We start from the raw sequence: 21,072 nt of genomic DNA on the forward strand, positions 1-21,072 counted from the left end.
CCCTAATGTTCCTTGACCATGTCAGAACTCTTTCTGGGTAAACCACATTTTGGATTATATGTAAGTCACAAGTATTTTTTTTTAAAGATATTTAAGGGTTTTTTTTTTTTTTTTTTTTTTTTGTTGTTGTTCTTTTGTTTTTTTTCCGGAGCTGGGGACTGAACCCAGGGCCTTGCGCTTGCTAGGCAAGTGCTCTACCACTGAGCTAAATCCCCAACCCCAAGTATTTTTTGGTTCTTTTTTTTTTTTTTTTTTTTTTTCCCTTCGGAGCTGGGGACTGAACCCAGGGCCTTGCGCTTCCTATGTAAGCGCTCTACCACTGAGCTAAATCCCCAGCCCCATAACCCCAAGTATTTTTAAAATTTGTATTGTATCTTACTTGTGTGTATGGCCTTTTGCTCTCAAACCTGGCATTCAGTGTGTGGGAGTACTTGTTCCCCAGCCCGTGTGTGGTAATGAGGACAGTTTTCAGGAGGTGACTCTCATCTACCACGTGGCTCCCAGAGATTGGACTCAGATCATGAGGCCTAGCAGCAGTCTTACCTGTTGAACCAGCTCACTGGTTCAGAAGACATTTTTAACAGCACAACAGGAATCAACACAATACGGTGAGAATGCTCCTTTTCTCTGAGTTTGGAATAAAGGCACTCCCGTGTTGGACTTAGTCGAACATTTGCCCTACAGCAAACTCACTGTTCCCTATCTATTATGCTTTCTAAAAAAAATTTTTATGAATGTAAATACACTGTAGCTGTCTTTGTGCACACCAGAAGAGGGCCTTACAGATGGCTGTGAGCCACCATGTGGTTGCTGGGAATTGAACTCAGGACCTCTGGAAGAGCAGTCAGTGTTCCTAACCACTGAGCCGTCTACAGGAGCTACCACTCACTATGCATGGATGAAGCCAAAAGATGAGAACACAGGAAGGACAGCTGCCCCGCCACTGCAGGGGAGTTAGGAAAGGCTGCTGGGGTCTGTGAAGAATCAGGGCGTGGGAAGCAGCCTGTGCACAAGCCTGGGGTTTCAGGCTCAGCACCTGCTCCACTCAGTTCATTAGGAAGGCAGTGGGGATGGGGCTTCTGTGTACTGTGGGGACTTTCAGCAGCATGCTGTCCTCCAGTTATAAAATCTCAAAAAACAAAAAGCAATAAAAGTGACCGCACGATAGATAAGGAGCACGGGGGCCGTCTCACAGTTCCAACAGCTCCAACGTCACCCTTTACTGCTCAAGAATCATCCTTACGGGGCTGGGGATTTAGCTCAGTGGTAGAGCGCTTACCTAGGAAGCGCAAGGCCCTGGGTTCGGTCCCCAGCTCCAAAAAAAAGAAAAAAAACAAAAACAAACAAACAAAAAAAAGCGTAAAAAAAAAAAAGAATCATCCTTACAGGATTGTCTAGAGACAACTGGCCAAGTTAACACTGCATAAGGACCAGCATGACAGTAGGGCAAAATGGGAGACATAAAACCCCATGAGCTGACGTGTGCGTACCCTGGAAATCCTGTTCAAATTATACATCTTTCTTGTCTACGAATGTTTAAGTTTCATAAACCACTCATCTTGATTCCTTCACCCATTTGGCCTGGAGTGACTGGCACCGGGCACCAAAGCCTCCCTACCTGCTCTGGGGCACAGTCGGCAATTCTGTCAGCTACATCCTAGGAAACTGGTCTTCTCGATAGTATCACACGCAGTCCCTGAGCATGGACCGTGCCGTCCTTTGATCTAGTTCACTCATCCTCAAAATTCAGTTCTGTAGAACTACTTTGCAGTGATGCTCCAGGAAAGACAAAGATGGTGTGCCCTCAGAGTTCTTACGGCCTACAGGGAGCCACTTTCAACAGACAATTCACTGTGGGCGTCACGTAGAAAATCCAGGACGCTCAAGTCAAAGGGTGTGCAGCTCCTTTCCCAAGTCTGCTGGGGATACCGCTGTGCAGAGCTGCAGGCTGCCTCCAGGATGGGGGCTCTCTTCTCTGAGAGGCCATGAAGGACCAGCCCCAGGACCTCCCACTTTCATCATGTACACACAGGCCTGTTGACGAGAGACTGAGCTACAGTTTTCTTTTCATGCACAGATTTGACATTTGTTTCTTTGTTTGAGACAAGTCTCACTTATGTAGTTCTGCCTGGTCTGGAACTCGCTTATAGACCACCCTAGCCTTGAACCCTCGATTCCTCTGCCTCCCGAGTACTGGGATCCAAGTAGGTTTGGTTCTCCTTCTCCTCCCGCCACCCCCCTCTGAGTGTATGTGTGTGTTTCCTTCACTATACAAGATATCGAATCATCAGGGAGGAGACATCAACACCAACAATAAGAAGTAGCTAGAATTCAGAGATGTTTCCCAACTCAGCTTTTCCATTGTAGGTGAAGGGACTGGAATTGTAACAGCCACACTTTGACTGAACACAGAAGTCCCTGCTAAGTTAGAAAGGCTTTGCTCAATCTGTTTTTACTTTGAGCAGTATTTTGAGAAAAAGATATCAAATTTATAGGAGAAAGATCAAACGTAGGAGTACGGTCTCTTTTTTTATAATGAAACAGATTGGCAGCTAAAGGATCGTTTTACTAAATTCTCACTTTTAATTAAGACTATGTCCCAGGCCTTTGGCTTAGACGGTTCTATATAATACATACCACCGCATTTCCCATTGTGCCACCATAGAGACCAGCAGCTCGAAGCTGTAGCAACTTTTACAAGTCCCGTGCCCAAACCCCATCCTTACACATGTGTGCGCGTACCTCCTTACATACGCTCGGTCTGTTTCCTCACCAGAGTTGAACGCAAACAACAAAGGGAAGGGGTTTCTTTCCTGTTTCTTGTGCGTGTTAGGACTACACCACTGGTGAGCTGTCCCCAGCCCTAGGGGGTTTCCTAATGCTTTAGCACCAACACTTTCTTGCATCAAGGCCCATGACATTTTGGATTAGTTGCTGCCACATCTGGTGCTGAGAGAAGGTGCACGGAGCCTACGCCTCCTGGTTTACTGCAAGGCTGGTCCTGTAACTTACTCAACTGTGCCCTCGGGCAGCTACAACAGCACAGACAGGCTCAGCCAGTTTTACAAACCAGAAGTGCCAGGAGGGAATAAAGAACACAGCCTAGCGTGGTGGGAACGAAAACCTACATTTCAGGCTATACTGAAGACGGTATTCGTCCATAAAGAGGGTGGGACAGGCAGATGAGGCTGTGTTAACTACAGGAGTCTTCCCTTTATCACCACCCTTTGATGAAATAGGCCCCCATAAAGCACATCTCTCCCAGCTTACGGACTACACTGACAATTTCTTCCCTGACTGTCAGAAAATGGACACCCTTCCAATGTATTTACTTTCCGCATGTAAACGACAGCCCCTCTTCTGAAGTTGTGGCTTTAGTTTGTATCTAAGACAACCACACATGAAACAGAAAATATATTAGTTAGGGAAGAAGTCTCAAAATAACATCTCAGCAGAAATTCTCCATCAAAGCCCTGCCCAAGACTCATCAGAAGACGGTCTTGTTACTGCCTTGTTGTATTTAGTGTAACACACATACTATGTTGCCAAACATTAATATGGCCATGGTGCTGAAAAAGGAGTAGCCAACGGGTAGCACACAGCAGTGGTACCCCAAGAACCAATATTCCCACAAGTGTAGGAGAAGGATGAAGAAGAAAATAACAAGCGTTATATAGGCTTTTCCCAAAATATCATATAGGGCTGGAGAGATGACTCAGAAGTTAAGAGTACTGGCTGCTCTCTCAAGGGGGCAGGATTTGGTTCCCTATTCCAACATGGAGACTCACAAGCTGACTGGAACTCCAGTCTGAGAAATCAGACCCTTTTTTTTGGGAACCACACAAATATGGTACACAGACACAGACACTCGTGCAAACACACGCAAGCAAACACACACACACACACACACACACACACACACACACACACACACACACACGAAAAACCCGTACACATTTTAAAATGAAAAGAAAAACAAAGTTTGGGCTGAAGGTGTAGCTCAGTGGGTGGAGCACCTGCGTAGGCTCCATGAGGTCATGGATTTACGCCCTGCATAAATGCTACGGAACAAGTTGGAGCATTAGGGATGCAGAAGGAAGAGAATCAAGAGGTCTTTCTCCATCACACAGCATGTTGGAGGCCAGCTGGAACACAAGACCCTGTCTTTCACACATACACAACTAAAGTAACCCCATGCCAGGCAGTGGTGGCACCTACCTTTAATCCCAGCACTCAGGAGGCAGAGGCAGCTTAGTCTGAGGGTTGAGTTCCAGGACAGTCAGGGCAATAGAGGGAAACCCTGTCAATCAATCAATCAATCAATCAACAATCAATCAAGCAAGCCACGGCAGCAAACTCTTATACCAGAAATATGCTAAAGGAAAAATATTCAAAGTATTAGTTTAATTTTTACTCTTTCCAAGAAAAAAAAAATCCCTATGTAACAAACCCTATGTCCTGGAGTCATGAGCATAATGAAGGGGACCAAGTGAAGGAATTTAACCCCCTCCCGGAGCCCTACCCCGAGTCACATACACCCTGCAAGCAGTAAGCTGTAGGTAGGCACGAGCCAACAATCAAGTGGCAGCTCACATCTGAACCTTGGCTACTTGGAAGGCCGAAAGTGCAGACCCATGAGGCCACGGTGGCGTCACAGTGAAATGGCATCTCAAAAAAAAGAAAAAAAAGAAAAAAAGAAAATCCAAGGACACGGGCATATTTAAGAGTTGGGAGATACGGAACAGTGGCACGCTGTTTTCCTGACCTACACAAGACCCCAGGATCAGCCCCCCAGCACTGCAACAAACTGAATATAAATACAAAAATTTTGGGGTGAGGGTGTCTATCTCAGGTTATGCCAGAACAAACTATCTAGTCCAGGCTGGCCTCAGACCCTCAGAGAAATCACCTATACAGGCAAAAGGATATTTATATAAAGCAAGAAAATTAGATAAAAACTCCATAAAAACAAAACTAAAGTCTTTAATTTGAATAAATTTTTGTTTCGGTCAAACTTACTTTCACACTCACCCACCCACCCCTCTTAACTCCTTCTGTGCCCCCAAGCCTCCCACCCCCATCTTAACTCTATGTCGTTTCTCTCTCACATGTACATACGTATGCTCTTAATCTCCTGTGTGTGCATGCTTGCGACTACATGTAGTTCCATGTGACTACATAGTTGAGGATGACCCTCAACTCCTGACTTTCCTGCCCTCGCTCCTCTTGTGCTGGAATTAGAATGTGCCTTACCACGTGAACATCTGGTTTACGCAGTCGTAGCGATAAACATCGGTTATTAAACCCAGGGCTTCCTGAGCCCTAGACAAGCACCTACCAACTGAGCTTCATCGAAAACAAAATGACACTTGTAGAATTAAAATAAGCCACACAAAATTTATTTGCGTGCTAGCCAGAAACAAGCAGTCACTTCCAGTTGCTTAACTTACCACAGGACCACAAGCCAATGTGCTTGGTCGCTTGCTTCAAACAGTGCCTGGCGATGATGGGATGCCAAAGATAATTTCTTCCCCCTCCAGGTAACAAGGCTGTCTAACAGAGCGTGCCTTAACCGTGCATGTGAGGATATTTTAAATCCTTTTCATATGAAGAAGTGGCTACGGGGGAAACAGTCGGTATGCTTTCGGCCATCTTTTGAATTGGGTAGTGGCTTGGGCAATTACAATGGCCCTGTTCAACTAACTGTAAAAAACCTCATGCAAAAATGAGCCACAATCACAGTGTCTTAAAGAAAAGGACACGTTAGCAAGGCCATTGTTCAGGCACTAACATGGACCTGAAGCCTTCAAAGTTCTCTAGCCAGCGTCACACGAGGTTCAAAACTTTAAGTGTGGAATAGTTCAAACACATTTTAAATCAATAAGGAAGTCCATCTTAAAGCTGTTTGCCACTGTGTTATCTCTTTGGATAGTCCCAATAACCTAGGAGGAAACAGAGTGGCCAGCACTGGATAATGTGGTCACATGCACCATGGTCATTATTTCAAGTCTTTTCTGCTTTAATACAAGGAAACCGAGGCTGACGACTGCCAACAGCCCGACTCTAATACATTACACCCTAGACCTCATATTTTGTTTTCATTCTTAGAGACGGAGTTTCTCTATGTAGCCCTGGCTGGCCTTGAACTCAGAGATCAGCTTGCCCCTGTCTCCCGAGTGCTGGGATTAAGGGTATGCATTCCCACCAGACCAGAGCTCAGTTCTTTAAGCACCTATATTATATATACAGGCTAAGGCGGTGCCATATATACACATCCAAATCATGCACAGCCATCCAGAGGCAGCAGAGAACATGGTCAAGCAGTAAGAGCCTCCGGAGTGCACCCTGGCGCTGTGTGAACACTCACAATTTTACTAATACCTTATGACTGAGAGGCTTACCTGCAAAAGCTCAGAGAAGCCCCATAGTACAAAAAGCTTCGGAAGAAGCGTAACATACCTGAGTAGACAACAAGTGGTCACAATTACATCATCTGCCAGATGTGGGTGCATGACTCTAATCCAGCATTGGGAAGGCAGATCTCTCTGAGTTCTAGGTCAGCCTGCTCTGTATTTCAGGCTAGCCAACTGTACAGTAAGAAAACACTTCCTCAAAATAAGGACATTCACATCCGATAGATATTAGAGGCTCTCACTTATGATAAACCTCTGTATCTTCGTGCTGGGCATGATAGCACAAGCCTTTAGTTCCAGTTCTTTGGAGTCAGAAGCAGGTGGTCTGTGAGTTCGATGACATCCTGGTCTACAAAACAGATTCTAGGACAGCCAGGGCTACACAGAAAAACTATGTTTTGAACTACTACCCCCCAACCAAAAAAACCTTACCTCTCAGTTTCTCTGGTTACACGATGGGGTAATGCCCTTTTAGTAGGCTACTGTGAGGCTACTAAAGCAATAGGTGTAACTGATTTTCAATATTTTCTTGTGTATGGATGTGATGGCCGGGCTCTCAAAGCAGGGCCTCTGCAAAGGCTATGTAGATACTCTGTCTCTATGTCTTACCCTGCCCCTGAGCGGTCTTTCTTTCACAGGTTTGTTACATTAGACTCTATGGAATGTAAGCCCTTAATAAAGGTGTGTCAATAAAAGTAAACGCACATTGCTGCACATCTTAACTAACGAGAATAAATCAGTTCATGAGCGACAGGATGAACCTTCAATTCCTGCACTGAGAAGGCAGAGGCAGGTGGATCCCTGTGAGTTTAAGGCCAATTTGCTCTACGTATCAAGTTCCAGGACAGCCAGGGCTATAGACCTATATGTCTTAAATAACATTTATCAAAAACAAAAAAAGCAAAGCAAAACGAGCAAAAAGCTTCAGAAGTTAGAAGGAAATAATTCAATTTCAGGGATTAAGAAAGGCAGCAATTTTAGTAAATGAATAAATATCCTTTGTACAAATGGCTCTGTAATCAAAACGTAAATAGAAAAAAAGCTACTATTAATCTCTCCAAGGAACTGAACAGAATTTCCTTAAAAACAAAACAAAACGAAGATAAGCTCCGCCCCATCCTCCTCTCGCCATGTCGCCTGATTTAATACCTGCACAGTTCACCTGGCAGATAAGGCGGTTCCTGGCAGCATTGTGTAACGCACACACTAGCACACCTGCAGCTGGAATTACTCTGGAAGCCCAAACCAAGACTAGAAATAGTTTCAGAGCAATCACAAAAAACGCGGTGGGAAAAGCGCGGAAGAAACCAGCACAGTTCCTAACCCCGAAGGAACCAGAGCGGCCACACGTTCTCCCATATGGAGCATGCGTTCTCCCATACGGAGCACGGTAAAGTCCATGAAGCTTTCGTTTGGGAACGCAAAGGGAACCAGGGAAGCTCAGCTCCCACAAAAGCCAATCTACAGAGTGGCAGACCCTCAAGACCCAGCTACAACACTTCACCAATACCTTTAGCTTCCTTTTCCACCATAAAACACCAACACTGGGTCCACGGCTGGGGCTGGGGCTGGGGCTGGGGCTGGGGCTGGGGCTGGGGCAGGGGCAGAGGCAGAGGCAGAGGCAGAGGCCAGGGCTGGGTGCTAAAAGAGTTGCATTCTCAAAAAAACAAACAAACAACAACAAAAAAAAAAACCAAAAAACAAAAACAAAAAAACCCAAAAAATCCCCCCACACAACCAAGTTCTACCAAGTTGCTGCTTTCCCTACCAAAGCCAAAAGAACGGTCAAAACACAAAATTGCATGAAGACAAAGTGACTGCAGTTGTACTAGATTAATCCAGTAATTACAATTCTTGGTATTTAGCCCAAATGAATTACAGAACTATGTCTCCCCACAATCATGTACAATGATACTTAGAACAACTTTATTCATAACTGTCACAACTGAGTATCAAGGAAGTTCTCAGTAGGAGAGTGAATGACCTGTGGTATATCCAGACGATATTAAGCATCACTAAAAGGAGGGGAACTAGTAGGGCAGTGGTCACTCCCGCCTTTAGGCCCCACACTTAGGAGGCAGGAGGATCAATCTCTGTGAGCTCAAGGCCAGCCTGGTCTACGGAGAGTTCCAAGACAACCAGGGCTACACAGAGAAACCCTGCCTCAAAAAACAAAAACAAAACAGGGAGGGAAGAGAGGGAGGGAGAGAGAGAGGGAGGGAGAGAGAGAGGGAGAGAGAGAGGGAGAGAGGGAGGAAGAAAGGGAGGGAGGGAAAAGGAGTTGAATTATCAAGCCATGAAGATAAATGCAAGCACCTTAGACGTATACAATCGTGTTTAAAAAGCCAATCTGAAGAGATGATTCCGATCTCATTCGGACTACCTGACTACACGACTTTCTGGAAAAGACAAAAGCAAAGGGACAGAAAACCATTCTGTACTTCACTACTTTGCTTTCTGACGAGATGGTGTTGGGCACATCATCCTATACATTGGAAAGCCTGAAAATGCCCAACATCAGAAGTGATCTCCAACAAAGCGAGGGTAACACATCGAAGGAAGTTCAGTTTTAAGAAACTGCACATATGCCAAACTGACATTAAGGAAGGGTTAGGGATGTCATGGGAAATCTGTATTTTCTGCTCAATTGGCTCTGATCTAAAATTACTCTTTAAAAAAAAGATTTGTGGCTGGGTGTGATGGCTCGAGCACAGAACCTGAGCACCCAGAGGGAAGAGGGGGGGGGGGGAAGCAGGAATGCCAAGTTCCCAGCAAGCCTGTAAACTGCAGAGCAAGCCCCCATTTCAAAATGAAACAAAAACAGTACCAGGAATTTACGTTTTAATTGGATAGAAAGTGAAAGAATACTAACACAGTACCACAGCCACTGGCGTTCCTGACAAATCCACATGGCTACACTTGCATTTAAAAAAAAAAAGAAAACCTGGGCAGGGAGGTGCACACCTATAAACCTGGCACTCCTGGTCAGGAGATCACCCTTGATGATACAGCCAAGTTCTAGGTCAGCTTGGACTACGTGAAACTGTCTCAAAAACTAGTCAGATTTAAGAATAAGAATACAACTATCTGCACAGTGAGAAAATGTTAAGTTATTTCTGTTGCTAGTCAGTGGGACTGAGAAGCTCACACTGTCATCTGACAAAAACCAACAAACGTGTTTAATGACCGTCTTCATGTTTCCAAATTCAGGACCGTTTCCATATCAACAAGGAGGTAACAAGTGGTTTTCAAAGAGCACAGCTCTTCGGCTCACAAAGGCTCAGACAGATGGACGCGGTCGACGCTCAGAATCAGTACTTACTTTGACCTCTAAGGTTGGTTTAGCAGCCTGGTCAGGGAAAGATCTACTTCTCTGAAGAGAAAGATTGATCATAACAGCAGAGATGAAAAATAAAAGCCTATGTTAAGAAGGGTCAATAGCATTTCTAAAATAGTAAAAAGGGGGGGGACCCAAACATTAATCAAAACATTTAAAGTTAGAATCGATTTTTTGTTTGTTTAAAGGCAGGGTTTCAAACAGCCTAGGCTGGCCTGAAACTTGCTACTCCACTGAGGACCACTGGGAACCTCAGGCTCTCTGGCACCTTCTTGCCAAATGCTGGCATTACAGGTGTGAGCCAACCCTGAGCTCAATCTCCGCTGGGCATTACCAACCAAGCTACACCCCCACCCCCACCCCGCCCCCCATCAGCAAGTTACATTTTAAGAAACAGAAAATCCTGCCTTTGCTTTGTTTGTTTGTTTTTTTTTAAATGGTGGGGGAAAAAAGTATATATTTAGAATTAACCATCTGGACTCACTTTAGATCTAAAGACCCCAATCTTGTTGGCAACATCTAGAGCATCATAATCAGGAGCCAAGCAAACATACACCTTCTCCTCTCTGTCAGGCCGTCATCAGGGTATTGACTTTGGCCACATCGATGTCATAGCTGCCTTTGTTTTTAACCAGATGCACTGATAAAACGACCATGAGCTCTACTTCCAATTTCAAGGATAACGCACGTAGGAGGAAGTTCAGCTTGACTCAGTCACAATTCCATTTACTAGAGGCAAATACTTCTGATTTTTGTCACCATGTACTTGAGAGAGCTGCCAACACATGATTTCAGAAGTAGTTAGCCGGAACAGCGGGCAAAAGTGCTGGCGAATCATGCTATCCCTCCTCAGAGGTCAGCTTCTAAAGCAGGCTGGGTAGCACAGCCCAGAGCAAGGAAACACACAAGCACCTCAGCCTCAACCTTACAGAGGCCAAGAAGGCAACAGAAGAAAGGGACAGTGGATTCTAAGGACTTTTCTGCATTGTCAACTATCGGAGAAAACTAAAAATGCCTTCACATAGAGGACCCCACACATATTGCAACAGATACTTTACCGAGATGGCGAGAATACCACCTGAACCTAGTGTTACAGACGGTTGTGAGCCAAGCCCTGTAGATGCTGGCTGCTAAGAACTGAAGAGCTCTTAACTGCTGAGCCATCTCTCCAGCATCCCATGACCTATGCCCAAAAACGTGGCGTTCAAGGAGAAACCTAACCCAATTTTCAGCTTCCCTTCTGATACACTAATACAAGACTATTTACTAGCACATCAAAGAGATTCCATAGATGGAAGGCAATAGGTCCTTCGTGATACAACACTTCTTTTCTTTTTTTTTCTTTTTCTTTTTTTTTTTTTTTTTTTTTTTCGGAGCTGGGGACCGAACCCAGGACCTTGCACTTGCTAGGCAAGCGCTCTACCACTGAGCTAAATCCCCAACCCCGATACAAGACTTCTAAGCATTAAAACAAGTTACCAATATATGAAGCATTCAATATCCTATTTTCATAGTCAAGTGGCACACACCTTTAATCTCAGCGCACTTGGGAGGCAAAGTCAGGTGGATCTCTGAGTTTGAGGCCAGTCTGATCTACATAGTGAGTTCTATCCAGGACAATCAGAACTATATAGTCAGACTGTCTTGAAAAAAATAAAATAAAATAAAAATGTCATCTTTGTTAAGTGAATGTGTTCAAAACAACCTGTTCTCCTCTCCCAATTTTTTTTTTTTTTGAGACAGTCACCACTATGTCTGGCACAATTCCTGTTTTACTCTGCCCCCAAATATCTTACTATATTCACAAGATCAGGTTGGTACATACGGAAAATAGCTAAGATTTAAAGGGAACCCAATACTTCAAAACAAAATCTTCTGTAATATAAAGAAACAAAAATAGACCCCAAGACCAAAACAATCAGGCACAAGTAGCTTTGGGATCTGTAGACAAAGTGGAGTCTTTGTATTTTATCTAATCTACCAAACATATGTGTGCATCTTTCTATACACACATGGATACATTCATATATTTATCATCGGAAACAAAAATACCGCACATAAACAAACTATTAAGACCATGTACCTGCCCAAGTCCGGGTCGGTCAATGACTACTCTGAAAGATGGCTACAGTTTAGAGTGTTACTTCTCCCTCTCGCAGTATACCGACACAATTGGACAGGAACAATTTGATCCACTCACTGACAATGTAAGGCAGTTTTCTTGAGCCAGGTACAGTGGCTAACACCTTTAATTCTAGCACTGGGGAGGTGTGAGGCAGGAGGACACCTGTAAGTTTGCCACTTCCTTCCACTACATAATGAGTTCCAGGTCATAACAAGTTCCATCTCCAAAACTTAAAACAAACAGAACAGCACAGGGTCGATGTATGAAGCACTCTTAGTTCAACTTAAAGGATACTCTCTGCCATGGCTGCAACATCCAGCTTGTCGAGGTCAGGAGAGCCGGGGCAACACTTCTTGAATTCTTTTCGAAGATCGAAAAAGGAATAGAAGCATTCAGGTAGTAATACATTCTGAGGGAGGACAGGGTAGAGGTTGTTAAACTAGGCGAATTTGGTCCATATTTCTCTAGTAACTAGGAACCTAAGAGTGGAATATAGGTAACATTTTACCACAATTTTTAGAACTATGAAATTCAAGATGAACTGGCTTTAATGTTTAATCCTTGGCCACAGTATCACATTAGATCCTACAATCTAAGCAGTTTCACAAAAGTCATCTCCTTTTAACAGAATGGACAACAATGTTTATGTTCGCTGTGCCTTCCAAATCAAACCACTTTTTGTCTCACGTGTCTGCTTCTACGTGTCTGTAGGTGCACCAGGTGTGTGTGGGTTCTCACGAAAGCCAGAAGCCTCTGGCTCGGAAGCTACAGGAACTGAGGATTACCAGAATGAGGGTAGGGAACACAAGTGCACTCTCTGCTAACTGCTGAGCTTTTTTTCCTCCCCTCACTCAAACCGGTCCTGGAGTTGTTACATTGTCTGAACTCCCGTGCTCTTACTAGGGTAGTTACAACCTTTCTCTGCCATAATCACTTTAGACCACCTGTGTTTTCAGGAATCCATTTTACAGAATTCATTTTAAGATAACTTAAGACTTACAATTAAATGGTAAGATTTTATAGTTCTAACTACTGCTGAATCCTAGTAATATGAATATTTGATACTAAATAAGGTTAGAGAATAGTACCTTTTTTTTTTTTTTTTGGAAAAGATTAGTTTTGTGCCAAATTATAGTTCCACATTGGGTTTTTGCTTATTATTCTAGCTATACCTGAAAATTCACATCAGTATTTTAGAAATAAGCACCACAAGTTTAGAGAAAGGACTCAGTGGTTAAAAGTATTTGTTCATGAGGTTGGGGATTTAGCTCAGTGGTAGAGCGCTTGCCTACCAAGCGCAAGGCCCTGGGTTCGGTCCCCAGCTCCGAAAAATAGAAAAAAAAAGTATTTGTTCATTTCTGGTACCCACACAATAGCTCATGATCACCTGTGACTTCAGCCCCAGGGAGTCTGACACCTACTTCTGGCCTCCACAGACATGCAGACACATGGTACACATAATCCACACAGGCAAAAACACCAATGCATATAAAAACAGAATCATAAATCTTAAGAAGAAAAACAAAAAACAAAAAGCCACAAGCTGGTAAGGTGGCTCAGTGGGGAAAACACTCACTGCTTCAACCTGATGACTTGAGTTTGATCCCTGGAACCCACGTAAACAGTGGAAGGAGAGAATGGACTCCCACAAGCTATCCTCTGACCTCAACGTGCAGAGTGTGGCCCATTATCGCCACTCAGTTATAAAAAATTCTAAAATAAGAAGGCATCACAACAACCAGACAAGGAAGAGAGTGCACAGAACTCTGCAGGCAGAGAGGCTGGAGAGCTGTAAGCCCCACGGCCAGCCAGAGTCACACACTCAGATTGTCTCAAAAGAGCCAAGCTACCAGAACGTAGCCCAGCAGGAGAGTGTCTGCCTAGCACGTTCAGGCTCTAGGTGTTCAATGCCTAGCAACAGATCAAAAAGGAAAGTTGCTTTAAGTCAAAGCAAAAGAGAAGTAGCTCTGAGCACCACTTATGGAGAGTAAAGACCATTGTGCGAATAATTATTACACCACTGGTTTGGGTTTTTGTTATTTTATTTTATTATTTCTTTTAAAGACAGAGTTTCCTTGTACCCAGGTTGATCAAGCCTTGAACTTTTAAGGCTTTTTGAGACAGGGTGTCTGTCTGTCTGTCTGTCTCTGTCTCTCCATAGCCCTATGACCAGGCTGGCCTCAAACTCACAGAGATCTACCTGCCTCTGCCTGCTGAGTGCTGGAACTAAAGGTGTGTGCTACCACACAATGCTAATCCTTGAGCTTCTGATTCTCACCCCCTGGCACTCCCCTTGAATGTGCCCCCACACCTAGTTTTATGCAGGCTGGAGCTGAACCCAGGATACCAGACAAGTACTCTGTTATCTGGGTAAATCCTCAGTTGCAAATGGTAATTCTTAGCTTCTGCTTTCTGTTTGGAATAAAGTATACAACCCCAGATTGGCTTTGAATTCATACCTTGGCTTAGCTTCATAAATGCTGGTATTACAGGCATTGATCACCACTCTTGGCTAAAAATAATTTTTGACAAGACAGAATTTAAGACATCCCACCCCCCCTTTTAAGATTTCTTGATGGGGGGAGCATACGCATGCCACTGAATGAATGTGGAGGTCAGAGGACTACTTGAGAGAGTCTGGATCTTTCCTTCTACCTTGTGTGTCTTGGGACTGAACTCTAGCTTGCAGGCAAACATCTTTACCTGCTAAGCCATTTCTAGCCCTAGATGTTTAAAAAAAAAAATTCAAAATAGTTTGTGTTCATTAATCTAAAATTTCAATTTACTGTTTAAAAAAAAGAAAATATGTAGGTTTAATTTTTAAAAATTTATGTGAATATTTTTCCATCGTGTATGCATGTATAACAGGGATACACTTGGTGCCCAGAGATTGTAAGCAGGCACTGGATCCTGTGAAACTGGAGTTATATAGATTTCAGATTGTATAGAATCGAATGTATGGTTGTGAGTCACCACTTGGTGTATTGGAAGCCAAACCCAGGGTCTTTTCAAGAGCAGCAAGTGTTTTTAACTGCTGAACTTTCTCTCCAGCCAGAAAATATGTGTTCTGAATGTTTGCTAAACATACAGTAACATATTCTTTAGTGGATTGTATCTCAAATTGTATCTGAAATCAGAATTAGCAAACCGTTGTAACAGATTTGAAGGACTACACAAACTAGGAGTGCCCGCGATGCCCTATGGTCATGAGAATCTACAGCAAGAATTCACACAACAGGAAAAAACATCAGTTTAAATCAGTATTCCCATTTAAAATAGCACTTTACACTGACATCACACTAAATTATACAGCAAATTAAACAGGTTTGTATAGTATAAATGTTGCTCGCAAAAACAATGCTTCCCTACATAAGTCTGGAGAATATATAATATGCTAATGTCAGAGAAAACTTTGTGAGTTATTTTCTTTCATGTTTTAGCATTTTGTGTATAAAATGAATACATATAATTTTTATTATACTATTTTAGTTTCTTATATTTATCTTAATAGAAACGGCTCAGGAAACTACCTTAATTTTTCTCCCCTACAATGCAATCCTTCCAAAAAATAATAGAAGAAACTGTGCTGAGGACAGTAGCCCTTACCAGTAACCCAGCATTTGAAAAAAAGTGAAGCAGGAGGCTCTTCAGTAAGTGGTCATCTAAGCTATATAGAGTGAAAGGCTAGCCTGAGTTCTAAGGCTGTCGCAAAAAAACAGAGGGGAGTGAACAAAAGTAAAAATCTATTTCCCTCTTGCCAATAGTGAAAGAAGGAATTAATTCTTGGCCCTTCCTTTATGACTTGGGGGTTGGAAGGGACTCCTCCTTTGTACTTCTGACTCAATGACACAGTTACCAGTATACCATTCCATGACATCAACTGGTTACCAGGACTCCTATAAAAGGAGTGATCTACCTTCAAAGGTGGAAGAACAGACATTGTCGTGCAGACACTTTTCTAATGATTACCTAACTAACTCACCAGCTTTCCCTACCTTAGAGAAGGAAGGCAAAGACAGGCAGCAGTAAATGAACCTGACTGCACTGTCTATCTACCAACTCTCCCAGCCTCACAGTGCTCTGAATGGTGCCAGCCTAAGGCGGCACAGCACAATTAATCTGAATTGTTAATAGGAACTACATTATCACGAATTGGCTTCACTAGGTGAGCTGTCTTTGCTCTTCATTGTCCTTCAGAAATATTCTTCCCAGGAGGAGAAACAGTAGATCAGGGTAAGACTGTTCTTATAGCATAATTTTTTTTCTACATGAGAAAAATTAGTAAAGATGACCCCGCTGATACAAGTGCATCCCTGTAATCTCAGCACACAGGTGAGGCAGGAATGCCATGAATTTGAGGCTAGCCCAGGCTTCAGAGTGAGACTTTGTCTCCAAAGATTCATAAATACACAAAGGTAAATAGGAATTTTAAAATTCGGTTTTGAATATTTACTTCAAGTTCAAGGGAGTGTTCTACAATGTTATTTACTGCTTATGTTGGTAATTGTTACTAAGCAGTCTTAAAAATATTTAGAAGGTTTTTTTTAATTCTCTTTGAAGCACATTTCCTTCACATTAAGAAAATAATCAGATGTGGTAAAATACCAGTCTTTTCTACTCTAAGTGACTGAAATTCAAACTTTCTATTAGCTTTGGAAAGGAGGAGGATGTTGAGCTGGAAACAAAGAAAATGTTTTAAATCACCAGAGGATACCTATAAATTACAATTACCCCAGACATCTCCATGACTTGTGGTAAAACAGACACAATGTTAAAGCTCCCGTGTTAACCCTTCTGGAGCTCCTGCTGGAGCTACACATCTACAGTTTCTTCATTTGCAAGTACAGCAACATCAAGGTCACTAAGGCTTTGCAACTGTTCCTTCCTTTTGATTCAGAACATTTTAATCTTTCCAAAATGAAAAATCTGCACTATTACACAACTAACTCCTCACTCGGACTTCTTTAGAAAGTAGGATTTAATTTGAATGAAAAGTACACCTGTCCTTCCAGAAGCCAGAAACAGACTGATTTTGTTTGTTTGTTTCTCAGAGAGCATCCGCTTTTCCAGAACCCAGCAACTCTTACCTTCTTGGAAGCCTCGGGATGCAAGATCTGCCTGACGTGAAGCTGCCCGTCAGTACACAGACAGAAGGAAGTCCCTACCCCAATGTTCAGTTCATTGCTCACTGACTGGTTAAACTGCAAGAAGAAGAGACACATGCGAGGATGAAACGAAAGCAGAATTCATAAGCATACCAAAGTGGCCCAACTTGAAGATAACCAAAGAAAAATCAAGAGTCCTCAAGACTCTGAGGACACCAAGGCAGTATCACAAAGAACCCTTTCCCCAGGAACCTGCCCTTTTCACCCAGGCAAGAGAGCTTTCAAACTAATCTGCAGTTTTTGTCTGGGACTTGCGGTCACTTCCCAGCAGCCCTGATATTCAGGATGAGACTAATCAGGTCTCTCTTTTCTCTTTTTAACAAGTTGCCTTCAGATTACATCATTTTATAGGGTTACTTTTTCAACGTTTGAATGTTTCAGGTTTAAGGAATCCATATCCGATAGACAATCGGGGTAATGAATAAGCAGAATTCTGTAAGGCGGCTATCACCTTTCTTAGAAAACACTCTAGAAATAACGTATTCCTTTAATTGGAAACTCGTGTGCTTAGAGGCAGAGGCTGGGAGAACGCAGAGCACACTTTGCCGCACAGGTGTCGAGACCCGCCCTATTCCGGATTCTAGCAACCGTCAGCACCCAGAGCAGTTTTTAGGTCACCTCAATTTCAATAGGGGATCCCGCCAGCTCCACGGTGACCCAACGAACAGTCCCACAGGTCTGTACTTGCAACCCCTCCATAGGATCCCAATCAAGGCACTAGAGAAGTAACGAGGAAGCTAAGCCTTTGGAAATTGAAACTTCGGCTAAAATCAGGCGTGCACTCAGGTGCAAACCAAACTACAACCATGGGTAGCACTAACGCCGATGACTGAGGGCCTACCCCCCACCCCCTTCCACACTACTGCGCCTCCAACCCAGAGGCTGGGCTACAGACCCAGACCCAGTAGGGTCTGAGCTTGGAGCTGCTGAAGCTGGCACTGAAACTTCGCTAGTCAACCCGTGGGGGTAAACCGCGCACGGCGGATTCTCCCGCTCAAAGAACAACTCGGGAGGCAACAGGAGCTCCAGCGAATCTTAATCCCCAGACCCTGAGGACCCGGAAGCTAAGCACAGCAGCCCCTCCAGAGCAGCAACCCCCCACCCCCAGGTCGGACTCCCACACATAAGGCTGGGAACCTCGCCACCCCGCCCCAGAAAGAAGTGGAGACTGCCCCACGAGGGCGTGGGAGTGGTAGGGTTGGGTCGGGTCTGGGGGCCACCTAGATGAGGGTGGGCGGCGTGACCTGGCCAAAACTGTCACCTGTCGGAGGGCTTGGTCCAGCTGCGGGGCGGAAGACAGATTTTCGGCGTCTATTTTAGTTTCTTCTTTACAATCCTCTGTCAGTTCCAACTGATCCGGTCTAACTAGTACTTCGTGCAACTGTCCCACCTCGGGGTATAAGGGGTGGAAAATAAGGGGTCAGTTTCCCCTTTTACAACTTGGAAACCCTTCCTCCTCCCCGGCTTTCCCTGGACGACTCCAGGCTCTACAGGCACCTAACAGCAGAATCAAAGCTCCCTAGACGCCCAGGGATCTGGTCGCCCCACCCCCACCCTACCCGGATCAAGTCGCCCAGGCCAAGGAGGGGATCCTAGCGCCCCAGGAACCACTAGTCTGACATAGGCGTTCTGCGACCCGCAGAGAATGCGGCAGGGCAGCGCGGGGCCTTTCTACCTAGGCCAGGTTTCGGAAGACTTAAATGGCTCCAAAGTGGTAGGCTAATAGGTTTGATTCTGCAATGGATTCTCTAGGCCTCGGGGCCCCGCTTCATAAGCGTGCAACCACTTTTAAAAAAAAAGGAAACAAGAAACCGACCATCCCTTCTCCAACTTCTACAGTAAAGTTGTTGCCCCCACTACTGGTTTGGACCAGAACATGGTGAAGTACCTTCTTGTTGGCCAAATCCACGACTTTCCATAACAGCAGGATCAGCTCCTTCTCATCCGAACCCAGCTTGGCTCCTGTGGCCCCAGCAGTGATCCCAAAAAGCACCACCAAGTAATCCGGAGACGCCGTCATGACGATAGGTGGGGAAGGGGAGGAGGGGGGTCGGGAGGCGGCGAGGTGGGGGTGGAAGTGAGAACGAGAAAACCTGTGCTAAAACCCTCTTCCAAGAGAAAAAGAAAGCGCCCACCCCCCTCCTCGAGGCCGCCAGGGCAAAAGGCGGTAACCTGCCACCCAAGCCCGCACCTGGCCGGCGCTCCACACCCTGGGCAGGAAGGGGGGGTGGAAGGAGGGAGCAGCAGGCCTGCCCTTTTTGTATCCAATTGCTCGTGCGTCTAAGAAAAAAAAACCCCAGGAGCCGGGCTGCACCCCCGGGAGGCGCGCGCAATGGCTGAAAGCTTTTCTGTTTTGGGATGTGGCTCTACCTGCCCGCCCCTTTTCCCCCTCCCCCACGTGGTGCAGGTAAGAGACACCTGGCGGCGCCCGCCCATTGGCTCCTTCAAACCACGACGTGGCAGGGGTGGGAAGGGGGGTGCTGGGGGAGGGAGAGGAGAGGGCGGGAGACAAAGGCTGGATGAATGGGGAAGGAAGGCCTGGAGGGGAGGGGAGGGGAGGAGAGGGGCGGGGAAGTGCTGGTTGTCACCAGGAGGGTAGCCAAGGCCAGACCAAGGGGAGGGGGGCGCGACGGCGGGAAGGGTCCCTGCTCGTGGACTCAGCGTTGGGGGATTTGGAGGGTTGGCTTGGCCGTGGGGATTGGGGAGGAGAGAAGCTGAGGGGTCGAGCGAAAGGCCAAGGCGCCTAGAGGTAAAAGAAGGCCAGAGGTGAGGCCCAGGGCGCGGCGCCTGGGAGGGACCGGTCTTCGGCTGCCCTGGAAGCTGGTGCGGGCAATTACCGAACCCGGCAAAAGCCGCTCCTGAGCCCAGCACACCTTTCTGTGCAAACAGCGGGAGGAAGGTGTCCTGCCCGCCCTGCCCCTCACGACGCGGGAGGCTGGCATTCGCTCTCTCCACCTCGGGGCCAACCTCCGCTCCCCCACCCCCAGCCGCACAGCCCAGCATTCGGGCGGCTAGGCAGGTCCTGGGATGCAATCACAGCCTTCACAGCAGCTGGGGAACCTCGGGAGGAAGGACCCTGTAGCCCCTTCTCTTATCACTTGTTACATCTTCGTCCTGCCGGCTTCTGGTTCGAGACCGGAACGCCCTCTAGGGCCCAGGCACAGTTAACAGTGATTTGCCTTGGATAAGAAATGCATCTGCCCCGCAGCCCTCTTAAAGGTTTTCCAGAGTCAGGCCAAACACACTTTTCGCTAAATTTCCTAACTTTTGTGGAGTGTGTGACTTGACCAACTCATGCCCACAGACTCCTGCGCCACCACGACCCCAGCCCCGCCGCGAGCCGCCAAGGGGCTAGGTAGATTATGTTGACATCTTAGAAACGTTCCATTGGTGTTGTTCCTCGAGGTTTGTTTGTTTGTTGTTTGTTTCAAAGCCGTCTATTCTTGGGAGCCGAATTCCGTCTGAAAATATTACTAGCTCGGCGCCAGGTGTGCGGCCTAGCATATTCTTCAAGAGAAATGAAGTGGCCACACCCTTGCAACCGCAGGAACCTATTGGTACCCTCCTGGGGACGCCTGTCAGGGGAACCTAGAGACCACACTTTCCCAGTGGGAGCCGAAACTCCGGGCAGTGGGGAGAGGAGTCGGGGGCGGGCGGCGCGTTTCCCACTAGGATGAGTTGCGGCTGGAGGTGGGGGACTGGCGCTGCTTGTGGCAGGCGCGTCCCGGAGAGCAGGGCGAGGGAGGACTGGCTCGCACCCAGCTCCCGAGTCCCCGGGTGCCTCTCCTGGCCCCGCCCTAGCCCCGGTGTCTCTGAGCCTGCCTCCTTGTCCCTAGGAGTCGCGGGGGTTGAGACTGGGCGGGGAATCTGGAAAAACCACCCAGATTGCATTGCAGTGGGCGAGGCCGCTTGGAGGAGCCGGTTCCTCGGAGCCGCGTCGCCTCAGGGCTCTCTCTAGACGTGAGGATCTCGGTTGCTCAGCTCTCCCGAAGAGGCAGCACCTGGACGGGGCACGAGACTCCGCGGGCACGC

At 45.9% G+C, this 21,072-nt stretch overlaps 1 protein-coding gene across 15 annotated transcripts in view; it reads right to left on the reverse strand.

Moving 5' to 3' along the window:
• Window positions 1-19,988, reverse strand: part of Esrp1 (epithelial splicing regulatory protein 1) — a 55,155-nt gene extending 35,167 nt beyond the window's left edge. For 8 of the 15 annotated variants that reach the window (XR_015619966.1, XR_015619964.1, XR_015619965.1 and 5 more), the window contains exons 1-4: window positions 18,929-19,988; window positions 18,302-18,430; window positions 16,963-17,076; window positions 12,170-12,284 (exon numbers count right to left, since the gene is read on the reverse strand). Coding sequence is in view for 9 of the 15 variants with exons in the window: in XM_087550428.1 (XP_087406554.1) it covers window positions 12,170-12,284; window positions 16,963-17,076; window positions 18,302-18,430; window positions 18,929-19,060 (490 nt within the window). In the remaining 6 variants the exon portion in view is untranslated. 15 annotated transcript variants of the gene reach the window in all.
• Between the last annotated feature and the right edge of the window lie 1,084 nt (window positions 19,989-21,072).

The sequence above is a fragment of the Rattus norvegicus genome, chromosome 5, assembly GCF_021556685.1.
Source record: "Rattus norvegicus strain SHRSP/BbbUtx chromosome 5, alternate assembly SHRSP_T2T, whole genome shotgun sequence".
NCBI classification, from domain to species: domain Eukaryota; kingdom Metazoa; phylum Chordata; class Mammalia; order Rodentia; family Muridae; genus Rattus; species Rattus norvegicus.